General features: G+C 48.0%; 2 protein-coding genes and 1 pseudogene across 5 annotated transcripts; 2 read left to right on the forward strand and 1 right to left on the reverse strand.

Moving 5' to 3' along the window:
- Positions 1-2,877: 2,877 nt before the first annotated feature.
- Positions 2,878-5,166, forward strand: Fth1 (ferritin heavy chain 1). The gene is made up of 4 exons (NM_012848.2): positions 2,878-3,118; positions 4,239-4,385; positions 4,634-4,759; positions 4,853-5,166. Exons 1-4 carry the CDS (start codon positions 3,005-3,007, stop codon positions 5,012-5,014), a joined length of 549 nt encoding a protein of 182 aa, NP_036980.1. The 5' UTR covers positions 2,878-3,004; the 3' UTR covers positions 5,015-5,166.
- A 69-nt stretch (positions 5,167-5,235) lies between these two features.
- Best1 (bestrophin 1) lies at positions 5,236-21,853 on the reverse strand. 4 transcript variants are annotated; one of them, NM_001011940.1, is made up of 12 exons: positions 21,684-21,799; positions 17,093-17,280; positions 13,866-13,960; positions 13,400-13,633; positions 12,852-13,006; positions 12,411-12,488; positions 11,529-11,681; positions 9,589-9,669; positions 9,110-9,261; positions 6,623-6,978; positions 6,170-6,329; positions 5,236-5,475 (listed from the first exon to the last, which is right to left on the reverse strand). In NM_001011940.1, the coding sequence occupies exons 2-12, from the start codon at positions 17,242-17,244 to the stop codon at positions 5,439-5,441; spliced, it is 1,653 nt and encodes a 550-aa protein (NP_001011940.1). In that variant the 5' UTR covers positions 17,245-17,280; positions 21,684-21,799; the 3' UTR covers positions 5,236-5,438. The 4 variants fall into 4 exon arrangements, with proteins under 4 accessions (NP_001011940.1, XP_063143012.1, XP_063143017.1 ...); XM_063286942.1 differs by lacking the exon at positions 21,684-21,799 and adding an exon at positions 19,323-19,478; XM_063286947.1 differs by lacking the exon at positions 13,866-13,960 and having other exon boundaries at positions 21,684-21,853.
- C2h4orf33-ps1 (similar to human chromosome 4 open reading frame 33, pseudogene 1) lies at positions 9,863-11,532 on the forward strand (annotated as a pseudogene).
- Positions 21,854-21,872: the final 19 nt, after the last annotated feature.

Raw genomic sequence — 21,872 nt, forward strand, 5'->3', positions numbered from 1 at the left:
TTCTGTCCCCCACGCTCATTAAAAATCATGGCAGCTGTCTCCCAACTGGTACCCAGCTCTCTTGCTTCACTCGAATCCAGACTCCACATAAAATGTATTCATTTTATTCAAGCAACAGATACCAAGCGCCTTGCAATGGTCTGCGTGTGCTAGAAATGTCTTCCTACCTGGAGCCAACCAAACAGTCCCTATAAAAAGCTGGGATTAATGCAGGTGCCACACAGCCTGGTGCAGTGCCACAAGGGAGTCTGAGCACTAGAACATTTAAGCATATGGTTTCAAGATTAGCATAGACAACACAGTGAGACCCCATCTTTAAATGAAAAGAAAGAACTGAAGAATAGCAGGAACACCTCCGTGGAAGAGAGCCTGCTTAGAATGTCCCCAGGTCTGAGGTTCCATCATCCTCAAGACTGAAAAAAAATATACACTTGTACACAGACATTTTGGCTCTTGATCTTCTTCCTTTCTATGAGTAACAAATACCAGCAGCCCAACACACCGTTTCTATGTTAGCCTTGTTTAAAATATCTTTCATGTAAACCCTTTTCGTTTTTAAGTGGTCAAACCTGCCAACTCTTGAGAGACTCAAAAGAACACTCACTACTCTAAATTTGGAGAATCTTTATAGTCTTCTTAAAACTTTATAGCTTTCAACATTAAGAGTTGGTTTTTTTTTTTAATTCACCTGGGAGGTATTTCTAAATACAGAGTGATTCATTTTATCCACATGACAACTGTGTCGATATCATTGGTTAAACCCATTCTTCCTTCCTTAATTTGAAATGCATGCCGCCTTTAACTTATATCGATCGAGTTCCCACACATACGTGGGTGGGAATATTTTGATTTTGATCTCGTCTTCCTGTCAGTACTCAAACCATACTTTATTGTAATATATATGTATCTGTGTATATATACATCCTACATGTGATATGATAGATACCTCAAGCCAACCTTTCCTCACAACCTTTGTTTTCTTCAGTGTTTACAAGCTAGTCCACTGACTCCATATGGACTTCAGAATCATGTCCTACCAAAGCAACACTATATTTTCACATTTCAGACTCTGTTGAATTACAGTTTTAGAGCTGACGTTGTTATACAGATGATCCATCAAAAAGATAGCACCTCTTTGTCACGATGACTTGGCTGGACCCCTAGCAGTTTTTCTATTGATTCACAGTAATGTTCCTAAAAACAAATGGATATGGTATCTCCATATTGCCTACAGGGTAAAGTTTAATGACTTTTTATGGCACATCAATCTGACCATGCTCTTTCCAGTGCTCCCCCAGCGCATTTTGTTTTTCAGGCCAACAAACACACTTTCCTTAAGGTTCCTTGAACACGGCAAGCATTTCCACACTTTTCCATTTGTTATTCCCTCTACTTAGAATTCCTTTCCCCACCTCCCTCCTCCACTTTACAAAGGGTATTTGTTCATTAACTTTAGTTCAGAATCAGTCTCTTAGGGCTGTCGTCCTGAAGTCTGACTCGAGAATATTTATCTAGAAGCATCCTGCAGCTAGAGTGCCACTGAAATCTTTCCTGAAAATGCACATACATGTTTATTTTTAAAAGAAGAAATACCACTAGTAATGTATTTCAGTAGACTTACCTTAAAAGGGGAGAGAGGGGGTTGTAATTCCAGCTCTCTGGAAACTGTGGCAAGAGATTCATGAATCAACCTGGGCTACACAGAAAGTCCCTGGACAGTTTGGGCTACTGATCCAGTAACCTTGTCAATTTTGTTTCAAAGCAATAACAAGATCTTAGTCCAACTTCCAGTTTTGAGAATATGGAAAGTTTCTGCTGGGTCTCCACCTGTGTTAAAAGCCTGGACCAGACTGAGAAGTAGCAGATGTGGATGGCAGGGCCTAGCAAGACACAGTAGCTAATCTCTAGTTCTGCTTGCTACCCAAGACATCCATTTCGAAGCTAGGCCACAGCTACAAGACACACAACACAGTTGACTTGTCCCTCCGCTGTTCTGCACCTGTCACCTCCCATTCTGTGACATCAGCTTTTCTTCAAGGACAAACCCAAGGTTACTGAGAAAGATGAAGGAGATCATTTTGAAACAGATACATGTAGGTCACTTTATTTTTCAAATCCAGAGACCTATCTTAATTTTAAGCATCACCATGGTCTTTCTCAGAAACCTAGATAGTTTGACCCCAGGACTCCCCTAAGATGGCTGTCCTGCTCTAAGGAAAAATGTGCCTTCTTAGCCTTCGTTTGTTTTTTTTTTCCCCCACTGTGCACAGAGCCATGTTTGCTTTCAGCAAAAGGCCGGGCTTGCTTGAGTCAGAAGAATGAGGCAAACCCGATAGCCTCCCTACTCCTCCTTTGAGCTTCTCTCCAGGGGTTCAAAAGGAGAGAAAGCCGCTCCTTCCCAGTCCAATTTATATGCCGTTCGCCATTTACAGCACTATGCTTCCATTTTCCTATCTGTAAGATGAAGTCACTGCCTGGTGTATGTCACGATTAACAACACGCACCTAGCCTAGAGTTTAGGGATGTCCGGTGGGACTTAAAAATCAACCTTATCGATACTCTCTGGGACCCAGAATGCCTCTGTAGTACGGCTGGTTCCAACTACGTCCGCCCCGGGCCACAGAAACGTCCCGCTTGTTGCCAGGCACCGCTCTTGCAGCAGCTCAGAGCCCCAAGAGTCGCCTCACAATCACACAGGCTCCTCCCCGCCCACGCACTGCTGGCTTGGGCAACACGCCTACAGGAAGAGGCGGGGCTGGGCGGCCCACCGCGCTGATTGGCCGGAGCGCGCCTGACGCAGGATCCCGCTATAAAGTGCGGCCCGCTGGTCCCTACGCCAGACGTTCTCGCCCAGAGTCGCCGCGGTTTCCTGCTTCAACAGTGCTTGAACGGAACCCGGTGCTCGACCCCTCCGACCCCCGCCGGCCGCTTTGAGCCTGAGCCCTTTGCAACTTCGTCGCTCCGCCGCTCCAGCGTCGCCTCCGCGCCTCGCCCAGCCGCCATCATGACCACCGCGTCTCCCTCGCAAGTGCGCCAGAACTACCACCAGGACTCGGAGGCTGCCATCAACCGCCAGATCAACCTGGAGTTGTATGCCTCCTACGTCTATCTGTCCATGGTGAGTGCGGCCTGGCCTTTGGCGGGGCGGAAAGAGGGTGCGGCCTGGCCTCCCTTGGGCCACTTGGTGAGCTGGCGGAGGGTGGGTTGGGGCGTGGCCTGCTGCGGGCTTCCCCGCCTTCCAGCGCCCTTCTGGAAAATGGAGTTTGTCCGGGGTTCTTTCCAAAGGCAGGCAGCCCTGCCGTGGCAAGTCTGAGCACCTAGCGCTTTGTGGCTCCTGCATAGACCAGGCACGTCATAACACCCGTGTTTTGAAGCCTTAGGGCTGTACAACTGTCAGCCTCTCCAATCAACCCTGCAGTTAGGTGCATTTTCCTGCACTCTCGTCCCCTCCGGTCACATGGCCTGCAGGCTTCTCTGTTTGGGTGTACATCCAGCTCCAGTTCCTCTGACTATGGCGGGTCTGCTTGGTCATGGTGTGGAATGGCAGCCCTGGGGCTTGGTACAAAGAGGCTTATCTCTTGTGAACTTACTCTAACCACTTCTGAAGCAGCGGCCTCTACATCTCTGCTTATCACAGAGCCTCACTTGCATTGAAACTTATCGCTAGGAATCTCCCCTTCTGTAATCACCCTGACCTTGCCAAGGCATCTAGAGTACTGTACGTTTTTAATTTTTATTTTGCACCAGTTGTTGCTTACTAACAGAAGTAGTAGGTAACATACTTGTTGGAAAAAGCCCACGGTTGGGAAAAAACCATTATCGTGGAATACAAATACACTGAGTGCCTAAAACTGAAAATCAAAGCTTCTCCCAATGTATTTGTGCTAAAATACAATGCCCTCAGTTCTTAACCAGGTAATCAGCAGTTGGCTGTCTAGCTGAAAACCTTGAGACCTTGTGTTAACCATTTTTTTTATTTAACATGATTGTTGAAGGAGAGAATTGACCTCCCAATGTAGGGCACTTTAGCACCCTCCCTCTCAGACAAATAGATATGGCCTTGGCTTAAAGTTTTTTCTCTGCACTAATGTGGAGCCATAGAACCCTTGATAAAGCCAAGTCCCAAGTTTGTTTTCCCATCCTTACTTTAAAGGCCAAGTAGGGTGACAAACAGCCTTTACCACCATTGCATCTGCCTTGCTGTGGGGATCAATAACAAATACCCTTTCCACTTTCAGTCTTGTTATTTTGACCGGGATGATGTGGCCCTGAAGAACTTTGCCAAATACTTTCTCCATCAATCTCATGAAGAGAGGGAACATGCTGAGAAACTGATGAAGCTGCAGAACCAGCGAGGTGGACGAATCTTCCTGCAGGATATAAAGGTAAGTAGATCTAGGGATGCCTTAAATGAGCAGTTAGCCTTTCTTCAGAAAACAATGGTGCACTGGGGCTTCTGCCCTTGTATGTTGGCAGATGGCAGTTATTGAGCATCTTGTGGCGACGGAAGTGGTTGTTAGAGGGAACTTAGGGCAGTCCTTTTGCCAGAGCCTGGTTGTTAAGTGTGAGGTGTTGACTGACTTGGGTTGATTGGTAGACACTGCAGATGAATTGACATGTTTCTTTGATTCAGAAACCTGACCGTGATGACTGGGAGAGCGGGCTGAATGCAATGGAGTGTGCACTGCACTTGGAAAAGAGTGTGAATCAGTCACTACTGGAACTTCACAAACTGGCTACTGACAAGAATGATCCCCACGTGAGTATCAGAAACACCGGGGTGAGTGGAGATGATTTGCCACAGGGCTTGGGAGAGCTGACCAGTAACCCTGTCCCATGTTCTCTTTCCTAGTTATGTGACTTCATTGAGACGCATTACCTGAATGAGCAGGTGAAATCCATTAAAGAACTGGGTGACCACGTGACCAACTTACGCAAGATGGGAGCCCCTGAATCTGGCATGGCAGAATATCTCTTTGACAAGCACACCCTGGGACACGGTGATGAGAGCTAAGCTGACGTCCCCAAGGCCATGTGACTTTACTGGTCACTGAGGCAGTGCATGCATGTCAGGCTGCCTTTATCTTTTCTATAAGTTGCACCAAAACATCTGCTTAAAAGTTCTTTAATTTGTACCATTTCTTCAAATAAAGAATTTTGGTACCCAGCTCTTGTTGTGATTGAGGATGAGCGCACCAGCTTCCCTTGCGTCGGCTATACTAACCACACTGCAACGCCTGAAAGAATATTTATTAAACTCGCTAGTTTGGGGAAAGATAGTGAAAGACAGGTGTGTTCAGACAGGACTAAGCAGTCCTGGTTCTGAGTTACCTGCCAGACTGCCATGGGAACATATTCTTGAGTGTCGCTGCTGTGTGCCTCTGACTGGGTCAGTGCCCTGCTGGCATCCATGCAGGTGAGAACCAAGCTGTGAAGCATCACTTATAGGAAACAGGATTGGTGTCAGCTTTATCACTGTGGGAGATTGGAGAGTATTCATAGCATGAGTTGACTGAGGACAAAGTTGGAAGCTGGCCTTAACAGAAGTTTATCTAGCACTAGAAGCAAGTTGGAAATTTTTGCCCTTCTACTTAAAAAGATGTTCTGGTCACGGATGAAATGGAATGTGAAAATGGGAAGTTAATACTCAGGATGTGATCTGGGTGGAGGTGGGATATTTGTTATTGGACAAAAGTGTCCCAAGAAATGACAGGCTTGTGACAGCATTTATGTTTTTTGGAAGTATTAAGTGAGGCCTCAGACCAGAGAAGGTAGTCCAGGAGACCATGGCCAATGCCAGTGAAGTGGGAATGCTTAGGTAGCCAATAAAAGTAGTGAGGCTGGTCCTTGGGCTACACTGGCTAGAGGCTCAGTTCTGTCTTCAAGACTCTGCTAGCCAGCCAGCCAGCCCTGCAAAAAGTAAACCGCCCACTTCCCGAGATAGCTTTCATTTAAGCATTCTGTCAGTATAATTTCACTTCGTAGAACTTGCTGGTGTCAAGCTCTTAGGTGGGATGAACAAAAGGCCTCCATCACCAGGTTCTTTCCCAGGTGGCTGGTATTAACCCTCAGCTAGTGTAGGGACATCAGTAGTAATGGAATCTTGGGGAATTGTCAGGTGGACTCAACTGAAATCACAGGCATGGGCGATAGCTCTGGGTGGACAGACCTGACAGGATAGGATTCTCCAGGCTCCTTCAGGATCGTGTGCATCTGGTCCAAATGGGGTTGTTCATGTTCCGTAGGGCACTCTGGAATGTTCAAGTTAAACTCCACTGTTTTCTTCTTCATGTGACAGGCCTCTTGGTACTGTGCGGAAGGCCCACCACCTAGGAACAATTCAACAGTGTTCTTGGTGGGGCTGGAGAAATGTACCAACAGTCAAGAGCACTTCCTGCTCTTCCAGAGGGCTTGAGTTTATTGCCAGCACCCACATCAGGAATTTCACCACTTCCTATAAATACAGCTCCAGGAGGTCTGACACCCTCTTCTACACCCTCTTCTGGCCTCTGAGCGTACCAGTATATGTGGCATATAAAGTCATACATAACATAAAACTAAAACAAAGTGTCTTGGTCTCAGAAGTCATTGGGTGTTAGGCTTTTGTGTTTAGTGTCCATACCTGTGTCTGAGTAACGCACTGAGGGTGCTGACTGCTGAGGAGGGAAGACCATGGGAAGGTGGCTGCCAAGTGGCTGTGGGGCCTGGCGGTAACTTGGCCTCTTAAACTTTGGTATAGCTCTGAAGAGGTCCTTTGGTTTCCAGACATCATTTTTCTGGTCTTTCTGCTTGTCATTCTTAGACTGGTCCTCGAGGAAGGGGTCCTTCTTAGACCACAACAGTTTGGTCTTTAAGTCTGTCTTGGGAGGATGGTAGTCATTGGATTGCAGTCCTAAGAAGCGTCCAATGGTGCTGCCGTAATCATTCTCTTTCTTGTCATAAGTGTCACTCTCCTCCTCTGAGTCTTTTTTCTTCAGACTGGAAGGAAAAGAAACGTGTAAGATTGAGTGAGTGGACAAAGCCAGAAGCAAGTGCCTGCACAGGACCAAGGCTTCACTGCTGATGGATCGTACTCTTCCCAGGGGCTCCCTCAAGGCCCGGGTCACCTTAGGTGCTCTCTCGCTCACACACACTCTCACTCACTCACTCACTGGTAACATCCCACTTCCCAGTCTAGCATTACAGAGTTGGTGTGTGTCCGTAGGTGAGTAATGCACCTGTGTATGTCTGTGTGAAACCCAGAGGACAGTCTCCATTTGTGTTCTCAGAAAGCCATCAATTTTCTTTGGGATAGGGTCTCCCGTTGGCCTGAAGCTCACAAATTAGGCTAGATTATCTGGCCATCATCTCCAGGCGTCTCTCCCAGTCTGCTTTGGCACTGGGGTTACATGTGTATGGTGTCAAATGACACCGTGTGTTCTGAAGGTCAAACTCAAGCATTCCTACTTTAACCAACAGTCATTTCCTGAATCCCAGTCTCCTCTTTATCAGGCACCTGTTAGAGTATCTCCCTCCAGGCAGTGGGAACTTCTGCTCCCAGTAAAGCCTGTTCAGATAAGGCCCAGCAGGATCTAGGCAAAACAAAGAATTTGTTACTCAGCACCTTAACAAAAGGCCTTGGGCTTCGGGGGCAGCAGACTTCCTGAGGCCCCAGGACCTTTAATCTGTAAGAAAAAGCTTATTTACTCCTGATGGGGCCCTTGCCCAAGTCTAAACTTTCCCTGGCTCTAAGATCTATTTGCAGGTCCAGAAGGTCACCTTTTAGCCAAAGGCAACTTCTATTCTGTGTCTGCCCAGTCTTTAGCCGTAGGTGGAATCTGCTCCACTCACTAGCTTGCCCATTCCCTGAATGCAGGACCTTCACCCAGGTGCTGTGTGTGTGTGTGTGTGTGTGTGTGTGTGTGTGTGTGTCAGATGAAACAGGTTCAAAAACATCTTCCAATATGTTCCTATTTCTAGCTTCAGCTTAATGGACTCTTGGGGTCATAAAAGAACAGAGTCTAGTGCAGTGTGCAAATATATCAGACACTCCATCCAGAGCCTGCTCATCTGTCAGCCAGAAGACCGTGTGACAAGGCCCTTTCAGCCTACTGTGTCTAGGAGGAATTCAGATGAAACGGGATTGTACAGAGAAAATTGTGGCTGCTGTGGGTGTAAGGAGGCCTTTGTAGGACAGTCTTTTCAGGAGGCTGTATTTCCTACTGAGACTCCTTTACAAATACTGTCTCTCCTCCATCCCAGGCTTCCTAGAATTCCACTTCCACACAAAAGCTACTTTTCTGGTCAGAGTTAGAAAGCCAGTCTTGGCAGCTCATTGCACAATCAATCACTGACCGCTCCTGGGAAAGCCGTGTTTCTCTCTGGGCTATACACAGGAGAGACTGGCCTAGAAGGTCTAACACAGCATAGCAGAGAGTATGAAGGTAACTGGATGTGGTGGAGCACAGCATGGTTTTCAATCCCAGCACTTATGGAGGAAGAAGCAGGATTATTTCTGTGAGTTCAAGGCCAGCCTGATTTACATAGTGAGCTCCAGGACATCAAGGACCACGTAGAGAAGCCTGTTTTGTTTTTGTTTTTGTTTAAGTAGAGCACAAGTGATGGTCCCCACCTATTATTCCTAGCACTGGAGAGGCTAAGGCAGGATTCAAGGCCAGCCTGCGTTAGTCAGGGCTTCCAAGCCAGCCTGAACTACATTGTAATGGACTTATTTCAAACAAAGCAAAGGCCAAGGCAACGTGCCTGCCTGTCATCCCCCAGCAGAGTGAGTTTGAAGCCTGTCTGGGCTACATGAGACTTCATCTCAAGAAAAACCAATCAAAAGTAAGTAGGAAGAGTCTGGAACTAGAACCAGACAGCTGGCTCAGATGTGTCCTTTGTCACTTACGTGACTTTAGGCTAGGCAACTCTATTAACCCCTGTGAACATGTGCTTAATTGTCGGAAGAGCAGAGATAACAGACGAAGGTTATTGGGAGGGGAAAAAATTAATGTCTGTGAAGAGCACAGTCCACTGGCTAGCCCTTACTGGACACCCAGTGTAGTAACAAGAGCTGTTCCAAGTTCCTTACACTGAGGGGTTTCACACCCAGTCCCCTGGCACTGTCTACCTCATGTTGAAGGTGGAGCCCATGAAGGATTGTCGGTGAGACCCGGCAGAAGCAGCTGTGTAGGGCGGCTGAGGCGCCGCCTCATTCCAGTACAGGTCTCGCTCCAGGGGAGGCACGTCGTGGTGCATCCCATCCACAGACAACAGGGACACCTGGTTGCCAAGGACAGAGGCAGTCACCAATAGAATGGGCAGCCCAGATGGGACCATGAGCCTGCCTGATGCTTTGGGAACTGTCAATTAGTTCTCTGCGGACCCCAGTTTCCTGTGATATTAAAGACACTGATGCTTATTTGGAGCCTTCAAAGTTGAGGTGAGAATCCTGTGAGTGAATGACTGGCTGAGAGAGGGGCTGATGTTAGAGGAAGGGGGTACAATTTACTGTTCGGTCTCCCTGAGAAACTGCTGTGTTCCCTCTTGGGACCCCTCTTTGAGAAAGGTCTATGACACAGTGTCTCCACACCCCACACCCCCTTATACCTGCAGGTTTCTGTCAATGATCCAGTTGGTCTCAAAATCATCATCATCCTCTCCAAAGGGGTTGATGAGCTGTTCTGCCACCTAGAGGTGGGGAGAAGGGTGACACTCTGAGAACCCTGTTACTCTGCTTCACTTCCCCGAGCCTTGGTTGGGCCCTGCCATTTTGACCACCTCTTGATGCCCTTCCTCCCTAACCATTGTCTTCGTGGCCACAGTATTGGGTCCCAGACGCTCCCAATGGGGTGTCTACATACTACCCTTCTGCCTGTCCCTCATGAGCCAACCCGTCCCTGAAGACCGAACTGTCCCTTCCTATGTCACACAGCAGAATCATCACCTTGATCTCGCCCATGTAATTCACCTCACGTGCCATCAAATTTTTTGTTTGTTTATCTATCTTCCAATATGCATGTATTTGTTCTCTTATGAAGTTAGAGATAAATGCTGAGGCTGTGGTGAACTAGAGTGGCCAGGAGGGGAGTTTCCTGGACAGCGTTTCGAGGGTCCAGGAAACATCCTAATAGCTAGTGAGGTACCTCAGATAGTTTCAGTCATAAAGGTATAATTTAGCGGAGTCTTTAGAAAGCAAAGGGAGGCCTTCGGCAGTGGCGCAGCACGTGTCTGTCTGAGAACTCCTGGCCTCCCTCTAGGATTCGGGAGTCACTGGGTGGAGCCTAAGAGGGAGCCCACTGCTCAGACCTGGGCCAGAGACCACAGCTAGCACCAAACTAAGAAGAGCTTCCAGGTTTGTGTTCTATCGGTGGATTGTAAAATTGAATACACTTGGGATAGTTTTCCAGTAAGTCAGGAGCCAGTGCGTGCCAGGCTGAATCCATGTGACAAGGGATTGAAGATGGAGGTTACTGCTCCATATTTCAGTGATCCTCTAGCCCCTCTTGGAGAACCAGGAAAGCCTTTCAGTGAACTGTGGAATTATGAAGTTGTGGAAGCATTCTTCTTGAATGATACCACTGAGCAGTATTTAGAAGTTGAACTTTGTCCACATGGACAACATTTAGTTCTTTTACTTCCTGGAAGAAAAAATGTTTGGGAAAAAAGAGCTTGCATTATCATTCAAAGTGTCCAGAGGAGAGACTCATTGGGAAGGTGAAGCTTATCTTCCTTGGGGTTATTTTCCATCTAATGTGACACGATTCAACTCATTTGCAATCCATGGATCAAATGATAGAAGAGTTTATGAAGCGCTTTACCCTGCGCCACAACCTGAGCTGCAACAAGGACAAAATCCTGACTTCCATCGTCTAAAATATTTCAAGCCTTTCAGTTTTAACACACTGCTTGGAGAAGAGTGGAAGCAGCCAGAATCAGACCTGTGGCTGATAGAGAAATCCGATGTATAGGAGCATAGCCAACAGTGCCAGCCATTTCTCCTCTGTGTCTGTTAAGGTAATCTAATAAGATACATAAACACATTTCAACAACAATTTTAACAGAGATCACTGAAATGTAGTGCCTCTGTGGCAAATTGTATACGGTGAACAAAGAAATAGAAACTCTGTGTAACATAAAATAATTTTTACTTAAATATCCTCTCCACCCTTGAAAACAGTACAAAACAATAATTTATTTTAGTTGACGAGACCATCTCTATCTGTTAAAGGCGTCAAGATAGAAGAGTTATCTAACTAGATATTTTTACTGTGTAAGAAGAAATAAATAGTCTTGAATTAAAAAAAAAGAAAGCAAAGGGAACTGGGAGAGGATATATTGAAACTAGAGTCTCTCTCCGTGTGTGTGTGTGTGTGTGTGTGTGTGTGTGTGTGTGTGTTTGACAGAATAGTTTCTGTACATATGCTCACGCATGTGTGATATACACAAGATTCCTTTGCAGCTGCCTGTCTTTCCCCCAGGTGGCTGCTGGCTATGACTCCCTGGCCATGCCTACACTGTGGGAGAGAGTAGTATCCAGTGAAGCTCACCTTGAGCCAGCCCATGTAGAATAAGAACTGCAGGATTGTGAAGACAGGCACAACCAGATCCATCTCGTGGCCTGGGTAGTTCTTGAGTGGGTTCAGAAACTGCCTCCCGATCAAGCATGCAAGGAAAAAGCTGTAAACCGCCACTGTCACCACCTGGAAGGAGAAAGGGCACAGGGAGCAGAAAGGGCTAAGCAGGGACGGTGATCTAACATGTTTGTGTCCAAAGCCTTGCTCTGACCTCCACACTTCTGCGACTGGGTCTCTTTTGCATATCTCTCTCTGTCTCTCTGTCTCTCTGTCTCTCTCTCTCTGTGTATGTGTGTGTGTGTGTGTGTGTGTGTGTGTGTGTGTGTGTGTTGTTTGTTTACTTTTATTTTTTGAGACAGAGTTTCATGGAGCCCAGGCTGGCATGAAACTCACTCTATAGCCAAGGATGACCATGAATCTCTGATCCTCCCTTAGGCCACCAGATCCATCCCTGGGGCTGGAAATACAGGTATGTGCCACCAGGGCCATTTTTCATGCAAAGGCAAAGATCAAACACAGGGATTCGGGCTGGAGAGATGGCTCAGTGGTTAAGAGCACTGACTGCTTTTCCTAAGGACCTGAGTTCAATTCCCAGCAACCACATGGTGGCTCACAACCATCTGTAATGGGATCCAATGCCCTCTTCTGGTCTGTCAAAAGACAGTGACAGTGTACTTACATACATGGAATAAATAAATAAATCTTTAAAAAAACAAAACAAAACAAAACACAGGGATTCGTGCACACACGACACGTTCCAAGTCCGGGCCTAATCCCCTGTGAGATGGTCGGTACTCAGTCTCTAGGACTGAGTGCTCTCTGGGTCTTCATGTCTGCAGTTGCCCCAGTTCTTACCTGTGTGTACACCAATGGGATATTGATCCAGTCATAGGCATATAGGTGTCCACACTGAGTACGCAAGGTGCACACCTCCTGGTGGGTGGGAAAGGAGGATGAGATGTTGACCTGCTCCCCAGAACCCTCCCCCCAGCTCCTCCCCAGAAATAATGCAATGGTGCTCATGGAGCAGCCTTGACTGTGTGGTCATATGCAGCTCCCTAGACCTCTCTGTGTCTCAGTGGCTTCATCTAGCAAAAAGGAGCCAGGACTTCACAGGCTCACTCAGAGAGGAGACAGAAGGGAGATTTGGAGAGGGGCCACCTTGGGTTGTGGAATCTTGTTTGAAACATCATATACCACCGGGACAGCAGTGCAGGAAGACCACCTCCCCCACCCCCAGCCTTCTCTTTAAAGGAAGCCACAACCCTTCCCACTGCGTCCCATCTGTGGGCTCACATTCATCAGGCTCTGGAGCAGGACAGTGTCCCTGATTCGACCTCCAAGATAGGCTTTCATTGACAGGTTGGCAAACCACACCCAGGGTACCCAGAATGTGTTGTGTGGTAGGCCCAACCTCTGCAACTGCTTATATTCCCCAGGAGTCATAAAGCCTGCAGGGCAGAGTGGACAAGGCAACAGGTAACCCTAAAGAAGTGGCTTGCATCAGAAAGCCAGCCCAAGCCCCTAGGGTTCTTTTACCAGTCAGGAAAACGGAGATCAGGACAAGCAGAGAAAAAGGAGCTAGACCCATCAGTTCCCAAGCCCCAACTTCTTCCCTTATCCCTGAAGGGTTCTTGACCCTTTCTCAAATCCCTACCTTTTTAGTGTATTCTGGCCCTGTCCTACTTTGAGCATCCTGACTCTGGCCTGCCCAATTCTGTCCCTAATCTCCACCCTCTTCAAACCCAGGGGACTCTGGCTCCACCTAGCGCCAAGCTAAGTCTCAGGCCCCGCCTCCGGTTTGCCTTGGCCCTGCGGCCCCGCCCACTCCAGATACTGCCCACCTGCTTGCATCAGGTGTTGAAGACTGGGAAAGCGCTTGTAGACCGAGGTGCTGATGCTGCGCAGGATGAGCACTTGGCCCAGGATGGCGTAGCGGATGAGCGTGCGCCGCAGCAACCGGCCTTGCTCGTCCTTGCCCTCCACGAAGCTAGATACCTGCATCATGAGGCGGTCGGGCCACGGCAAGTTCTCGTACTGGTTCCACCATCGGCTCACCACCAATGTAACATAGAAACCTGGGGAGGGGGAAGGAGGTACAGGGCGGGGTTGGGGCGGAGAGGGGGTCGGGGGAGAAGGGCCGGGATGTGGCCAGAGACCAGCACCAGCACCCGGTGAACCCAGCCTAGAAGGCCACTGGCCCACCTCATCCCACTCTCCGCCTCTAGTGGAGGCCTGCCCATTGTGTGGCGCTAGCGGGAGGCCACCAGACCCTGAACAGCCGCAAGGGGGAGGGGTGGTGGCGCTCACCCAGAACGAAGGATATAGGGATGAACTGAATGTAGCTGTTGCAGTACAGAGCCAACTTCTCAAACTGCTGCTGCTGATGATTCGAGAGAACCATTCTGGTGTGGGTGAGGCATTGAGAGGAAGTGGCTAAGAGTGGGTCCCTACTCCCGGTTCAGGATGATGAGGGTAGGGTGTCCCAGGGTCACTCTCTGGCTGAGGTGGGTTTTTGGAAGGGTTCACTTCTGGCACCCAGCTCTTGCTCAGTTGGAAAAACAACTTCAACACTGAGATACACACCCAGTCCTTCACTTTTAAACAAGTCAAGGGACAGTGTTTTGGAGCATTCGTTGCTCTTGTGGAAGACCCAGATTCAGTTCCTAGCACCCACATGGCAGCTTAGAACTGTATCTAAGTCCAGTTCCAGGGGAGGTCTGATGTCCTCTTCTGGCCTCCTTGAGCAACACACACACACACACACACACACACACACACACACACACACACACGGTATACATATATACATACATACAGGCAAAGCACACACACACACACACACACACACAAATCCTAAAAAATAAATAAAAGCAGGTAAAAACAAAGGATGTCTTGATGGTTTGGTTTGGTTTTTTGAGACAGGATTTTTCTGTATAACAGCCCTGGCTGTCCTGGAATTCCTTTGTCAACCACACTGTCCTCAAACTCACAGAGATCTGCCTACCTCTGCCTCTTAAGTCCTGGAACTAGTGTGTGTGTGTGTGTGTGTGTGTGTGTGTGTGTGTGTGTGTGTGTGTGTGTGTAGGGGGGGAGGCTTGGTAGCTTAATCGGAAAGTGATTGCCTAGCACATATTAGATTGTTTCTACACCACATGTGGGAAGGAACCTAGGCATGGTCTCACACATACAGAGAGAGAAAGGAGGAGAGGGACGGCTAGACTGAGCATCAAGTTTTAGGGTAATGCAGTGGCTCTTGATGATATTCTAATAATACTACATGTGGTGTAAGATACATTTGTGCAAACCCATAGGATGTAGGACACCATGAATGAGTCCTAGTGGCAACAATGACCTTTTAGTGACAATGGTGTGACAAGGGACGCTCATTGATGGCAGCAGCAAAAAACATGCCAGCGTGCATATGTGTTCTGCTAAAGCAGAGGGTGGAATGGACACAGATGAAAAATGTCTCTATCAGCTGTTTAATTTTGCTGCAAACAACGTGTTCTTAAAAAATTACCTCTAGCCAGGCTCTAATTGCAGAGGGGCAGAGGGCAGAGGGGCAGAGGGGCAGAGGCAGAGGCAGGCAGATCTCTGTAAGTTTGAATTCCAGGAGTCCATACAGAGAGTTCTAGGACAGGCAAGGCTACATAGAGAGACCCTGTCTTAAAAATAAAATAAAGTTCTAACTTGACATAGTGGCTCCTGCCTGTGTTCCTAACACTTGGAAGGCAGAGGGCAAGAGGAGAACCTCACTGCAAGTTTGAGGCCACCTTTGTTTCCATAGAGAGTTTTAGGACAGGAAGGGCTACACACCACGACCTTGTCTCCAAGAATTAGTTAACTGGGGCTGGAGAAATGACTCCCTGACTAAGAGTTCTTGTTGCTCTTACAGAGGAGTTCAGTTCCCAGAACCCATGTGACATACCACAACCCATGTGTAACTCCAGTTCTGGAGGATCCAATGCCTTCTGACCTTTACAGGCACCAGGCACATACAGGGTACATGGACATAAAGGCAGGGAAAACACTTGTACATTTAAAATAAATTTAAAAATCTAAAAACAGGCAATTATTAATTAAATTCTAATTTTTAAAATGCCAGATACCAGTGTGCTATTATTAGAACAAATTCCAGAATGGTAGGTATCTAATATTTTTCAATACATAGTAAATATGATTGCTTTTTAAACTTTTATTTATGTATTTATTTCTTGTGTATGCTGGTGTATGTATATATGTGTTCGTATGTGTGTGTGTGTGTGAGAGAGGGAGAGAGAGAAAGAGAGAGAGAGTGCATGTGTGTGCACATACATGGCACACGTGTGGGGTAAGAGGACAGCTGGTGGAAATTGATGTTCTCCTGTGATTTTTAGGTCCTGGAGATGGAACTCAGAGCATCAGGCCCAAATGCAGGCACCTCCACGGAACTGAGCCCAGTCACCAGCCCATGATTTTCTCTTAAAATAGTATTGGATATTCTATGATCATACCTGTCTGACATTTTATTCTTTATAAGAGCACTTTTTACTGAAATAAACAGATCAAACTGCGCTGCCAGTGCCTGAGTGCTTAAGGAAAACAAGGGCAGCCCAGTAGGAGGAGCTCAGGCCTGAGGTCCAGGCCCCTCACTGTGTTGGAGAGAAATAGTTCCCACGTCTCCTCTGACCTGGATTAAAGTATCTTCCAGTCTGATTTGGGATGTGTGTGCGCGTGTGTGTGCACGTGTGTGTGTGCATGTGCACGTGTTGCGGATTGAGCTGGAGATGACACACAGGTCATGCAAATGCAACTTTTCTGAGCTGCGTGACCAACTCCAGCTCTTTTTTTTCTCCCTAGCCTCCTTTCCAATGGCCAAGCCTGGCCAGGAGTTCAGCTCAGTCTGTCTATCTGTCTCTCTATCTTTCTTTCTGTCTGTCTTTTTTTCTGTCTTTCTGTCTTTCTGTCTCTCTCTCTCTTTCTTTCTCTCTCTCTTTCTTTCTTTCTTTCTTTCTTTCTTTCTTTCTTTCTTTCTTTCTTTCTTTCTTTCTTTCTTGTATATGAGTACACTGTAGCTGTCTTCAGACACACCAGATCCCTATTACAGACGGTTGTGAGCCACCATGTGGTTGCTGGGAATTGAACTCAAGACCTCTGGAAGAGCAGTCAGTGCTCTTAACCACTGAGCCATCTCTCTAGCCCTAAATTATTTTTGAGATTTATATTTTAGCTTTGTGTGTATGGGTGTTTTGCCTGCATGTATGTCTCTGTACCACATTTGTGCTTACAGAGGCCAGAAGAAGGTGTCAGAGCCCCATAACTAGGGTTACAAATGGTTTTGAGTTGCCATGTGGGTACTGGGATTTGAACCTTGTTCCTCTGTTAGAGCAGCCAGCCCCTCAGATCTATTGAGCCTCAGCTCAGTCTTATAAGCAAGGTGGAGCCTTAGACACTCTCCTCCTCAGCTCCTTGCTCCTTCCCCACTCTCATCACCACCTCACCCGAGTGCTTGGAGGCCCCTCCCCGTTTGCTCCCCAGCTTCCCAACCCTCTTACCTGTAGAGTCCACGGATGCAATAGTAGAGGAATATGAAGACAAGGAATTCTCCGTACAGCAGCTTGTAGATGCTGCCTCGCCAGCGCAGGAGGAGGCACGAGAAGGAACCAAGGCGGGCATTGGCCACTTCGTTTGTGTAGGTGATAGTCATGGCTTGGCACTGAGTAGCAGTCGGTGGGCTTGGGTCCTGGTGGGCAGGCAGAGAGTAATGTGGGAATGGATAGGAGTCAAAGACTAGGTTCTGACCTTGGACTTGCGTGAGTTTAGTCCTTGCCTACCCTGGGCCTCTGTTTTCTAGCCTGGGACAGAGAAGGCAGGTTTGCAGATTGCCACACGTCCTTGAATTTGCACGATGGCAAAGGCAGCTGCCAGGGCAGTAAGAAGGTTCACACAGAGCTCGGGGCTTCAGAGCCAGGCAGCATGAGCGAGCGCTCAGCCCATTTCCTCAGTTTCCTCAATCACAGTGGAGTGAGTAGCTCAGTGACCTAGGCTAGCTGTACTCACCACCATGTTCCCATTCCCAGCACATAGTCTGGCAAGAGGGAATGCCCTACTGATAGTCACTGAATGGTGACCCCCAGGCCATGCCTCAGTTATCACTAGCAGCATCTTCCCGGTGTGCTTGATCTATCTATGTGGCATGTTTCTATTCGATTGCCACGGGGCACTCTGCTTGCCATTTGTTCTCTTCTCCCACCCCAAGCTCTCAGTGTGTCCTCAGAGGAGCTGCTCAATAAAAACAGATTAGAGCAGTGACTGACTACTCCATCCCTGTCATTCTGGCACCACCGCAAACCAGCTGCTATTTCTGTGCCTGCACACAAAATCCATTCCTACCTCGGGGACTTTGCACAGATATAGAGTCCACATCTTACACATGTGCTACCAGTGTGTGTCCATCATGTATGCACAGTTGTCCACCTTTTAAAGCCCTCAAAGCCCCAGGCCTCTCCACCTGGAGCAGTCTCTACTCACACATAGGGTTCCAGTAGTTCAGACAACCCCATAAAGGCTCTGGCCACTAGGTGGATGGGACTTTCTGAGACCCTGAGGCAGGTACCCCTGCCCATACTTGGAGGCCAGCACTGCCCACCTGGATATGTGCTGAGTTGTCACCTGTTTTTCTGAGCAAAAGGTTCCACAAATAAGCCCTTGTCACAGTCCCTCCTGTCATCTGCTCAAGAGCAGCAGCCAGCACAGACTAGCCAATGTTCCTCTAATTCTTTCCTGGGGATATTGACTTAAGAACAGGGCTGGAATTAGGGGCCATACCCCATCTTCCATGTCTCTAAGTTTAGAAATTAAGAAATCTGTGCCACTACCGCTGCATCCTGACCCCTTGAGGTCTTTCAGAGAAGATTGGGGGCAGGATGGAGCTCCATTTAAGGTATCAGGAGCTCAGGGGAAGGAGGAGACTTTGTCCAGGGGCTACTCCAGAACAACTGCCATGTGTCACTGGCTTCTAGTGACCTGTGTGCTAACTCTGTCTGGGCCACAGCATCCCCATCTGAAAAGGATGTGTTACTGTAGAATATCAGCACAGTAAGAGTGACAGCAATCTGCAAATCCTGGTGAGAAGCTCTGATTGGCCGCTGGTGACATCATAAATTGTGGTGTCTTTGATTGGTTGACAGGGCCTACTAGTAGATACTTCAGAGCCAGAAAAAGAAAGGGGGAACAGGAAGGCCAGGAGTGGAAACTGGGCTTAGTGGAAGATGACTAACAGCCTGCTGTTTAAACTGTCTAGTCCCAGACAGCCTGAGAAAAACAAAAGCCCATGCCCAAGCTCCCAGGGGCAGATGGTTGGCCTCTCAACAAAACCTTAGTGTGCCACTCCTTTCTGAAGGTTCTTCTGAACATCGTAAGATTGGAGTTTACCAACAATGCCAAGCAACCAGAGCTTCCAGGGACTAAGCCACTACCCATGGACTGACCTTGGGCTCCAACCTCATAGGTAGCCATGAATAGCCTAGTAAGAGCACCAGTGGAAGGGGAAGCCCTGGGTCCTGCTAAGACTGAACCCCCAGCGAACGTGATTATTGGGGAGAGGGTGGTAATGGGGGGAGGATGGGGAGGGGAACACCCATATAGAAGGGGAGGGGAAGAGGTTAGGGGGACGTTGGCCCGGAAACCGGGAAAGGAAAGGGAATAACAATCGAAGTGTAAATAAGAAATACTCAAGTTAATAAAGATAAAAAAAAAAAGATTGGAGTTTACCAGCATGCTCACCATCCATGAAGAACATGGACAGCAAGAAGCAGCGGTTCTCAGTCTTCACTGACTGAGACAGTTGTCAAGACAGTTACCAAATATGCAGCTTCTCCGGATCTTTCTCAGGAGTCTGATGCTGTGTCCTTGGAAACGTTGCGTTTGCATCAAGTGCCACAGGATTCTGTGATCTGGGTGGTCTTGGGAACCACACTTCCGGAAGTCCCAATTGATATTCTCACCCTGAGCCTTAAAGTGAAGCCACCCACCTACTCCCTGCTTCCTCTCCCCCCCCCCACACCTCTCCAGACACTCCCTAAGGAGACCGAGCTGGCAGGTGATTTTGGCACACACAGATTTTGCCTGCATAATTCTCTGTTCAGAAAGGGGGAGAATGGTTTCACTATGACCTCGACTACTTTTCTAATCACAGTGAACAATAAAGCTGATGCTATCCTGAGAGTCTACTGAGATCGGGGGTAACCTTGGAGGAGGAAAAGCACCCACCCCTCTCTGCCATCCTGCCCCTGTCCTTAATTGAACAGAGAAGGGACAGGACTGTTGTGAGCCTCAGTGTTCTCCTCTGAAAAGAGAGTGAGAATAAGTGCTGCTTCACTGCAAGATCAGATTGAAGGTGACAGATGAGACCGGCCTGAGGAGGATCTGCAGAGTGTGCTGCCTGTGACCCACTGGACAGGGACGGCCCAACTTGCCCAGGTGCCGGTTTTCCATTGGAATGTGCAGCTGGACTGAGAATCTCTATGGGCTCTTACCTTGTTTCCCCTTTCTCCAACGTATACTGACACTCACAAGAGAGCTTGCTACCTACTAGGTGGTCTCTCCTCTCTCTCTCTCTCTCTCTCTCTCTCTCTCTCTCTCTCTCTCTCTCACACACACACACACACACACACACAAAATCTCTCTCTCTCTCACACACACACACAATCTCTCTCTCTCTCTCTCTCTCTCTCTCTCTCTCTCTCTCTCTCTCTCACACACACACACACACAGAGACAGAGTAAGAGAGACAGACTACATCATTGAGGTATGTTCTCATATAGCACAGGATAACTTTGAATTTTCTTTCTTTTTTTTCGGAGCTGGGGACCGAACCCAGGTAGGCAAGCGCTCTACCACTGAGCTAAATCCCCAACCCCATAACTTTGAATTTTCTATGTAGCCCAGGAGGACCTTGAACATCTAACCCTCCTGCCTCCTCTACTTCCTGAGAGCCGAGATTACAGATGTGAGCCACCATATCCAATTTTTGCAATGCTGGGAACCTGGTGCAAGATATCATGCACATTAGGCAAGAACTCCTCCCACTGAGATAAATCCCAGCCCAGTAAATATATATTTAAATTAAAGTTGAACATGTTTCTGGCAGAGTAGTTCAAAACAAAACACCTGTAAATGCTGCCTTGATGGATTCCTGCATCCCTTATGTTGGCCACTAGAGGTCACCATTGACTTAGTTCTTGCAAGGGAAGCCTGGTCCAGTTGTCCAGGTGTCAGTGACAATCAAAGCTGGCTTTGGAAGGCGCCGTTGTCTTCTTGACCATTACCAGTAGCTACAGCGTCTTTTGGAAGAGCTGGGAAGTTCTGGAGAACTTTGATTTTCCGTGGAGCCCATATTCCTCACCATTAGCCTAGCAACCCCACCCCCACCCCCCGCCACCCTGCCTCTCCCAGATGCATCAAGATGTCTCCAGAGACATTGTGATCAATCTGCTCCTAGACCCGCCAGCCCTAGGCACACTCCAACATAAGACGTGGTGTCCCACAGGTCTCAGACGCAAAAGTGTCTCCAGTCAACCAGGCAGATCTCAGGTGTACAGTAAAACTCAAGACATACCTGGATGCAGGACCCCAGAATGACCCCTACAAGGAGAGTGTCCAACTCAGCCAAGACCACTCTCCCTTTCCATCCCACAAGACGCTATTCAACAAAACATCTCTGATACCAGAGTAGAATCTGTTCTAACTCCTGCCTCTAAGAAGTCAGAGTTGAGTGACTGCTAGAGAAATATTCAAAACCTCCAGCAGAGAACGGGAATGACAGTGTCTGAGAAGCCAGGAAAGCTTACAGAGTAGGAGCACTGGAGTCGGTGTTTGAAGCAGGAACAGGAGCTCGCTGAGAAGATGTAAGCACGTAAGAACAGCCCACAGCAAGTCACTGAGGCATCGCCAAGGGACTATTGAGTGTAAAAAGTCAGGGAACACTAGTGCTTAAGGCAGACCTTTTGGTCAAGGCCACATCACTACTAATGAACTAGAGCTAGGACCTGGGACCTGAAGTCTTCTAGTTTGTGTCCTGGGCCCTTTCTACCCCCAACCATAACCTCTGCCCTGGAGGAGGGTTACCCAGAACCTGAGGTTTACCTGTTAGGGTTTCTGTTGGGGTTGAAGGGAGGTCTGAGGAATGAGGGGTGTGCAGAGAAGACTTTGATGGTAGAAGAGCACATGCTCTCCTGCCCCCTGGTACAGAGTCATGTCAGGGAGAAGGCAGAGCACAGTTGGGCTGATGGGTGGAGGTTCTAGACCCAGAACATTATAGCCTTCTCATCTAGG

Source organism: Rattus norvegicus, chromosome 1, assembly GCF_036323735.1.
Source record: "Rattus norvegicus strain BN/NHsdMcwi chromosome 1, GRCr8, whole genome shotgun sequence".
NCBI classification, from domain to species: domain Eukaryota; kingdom Metazoa; phylum Chordata; class Mammalia; order Rodentia; family Muridae; genus Rattus; species Rattus norvegicus.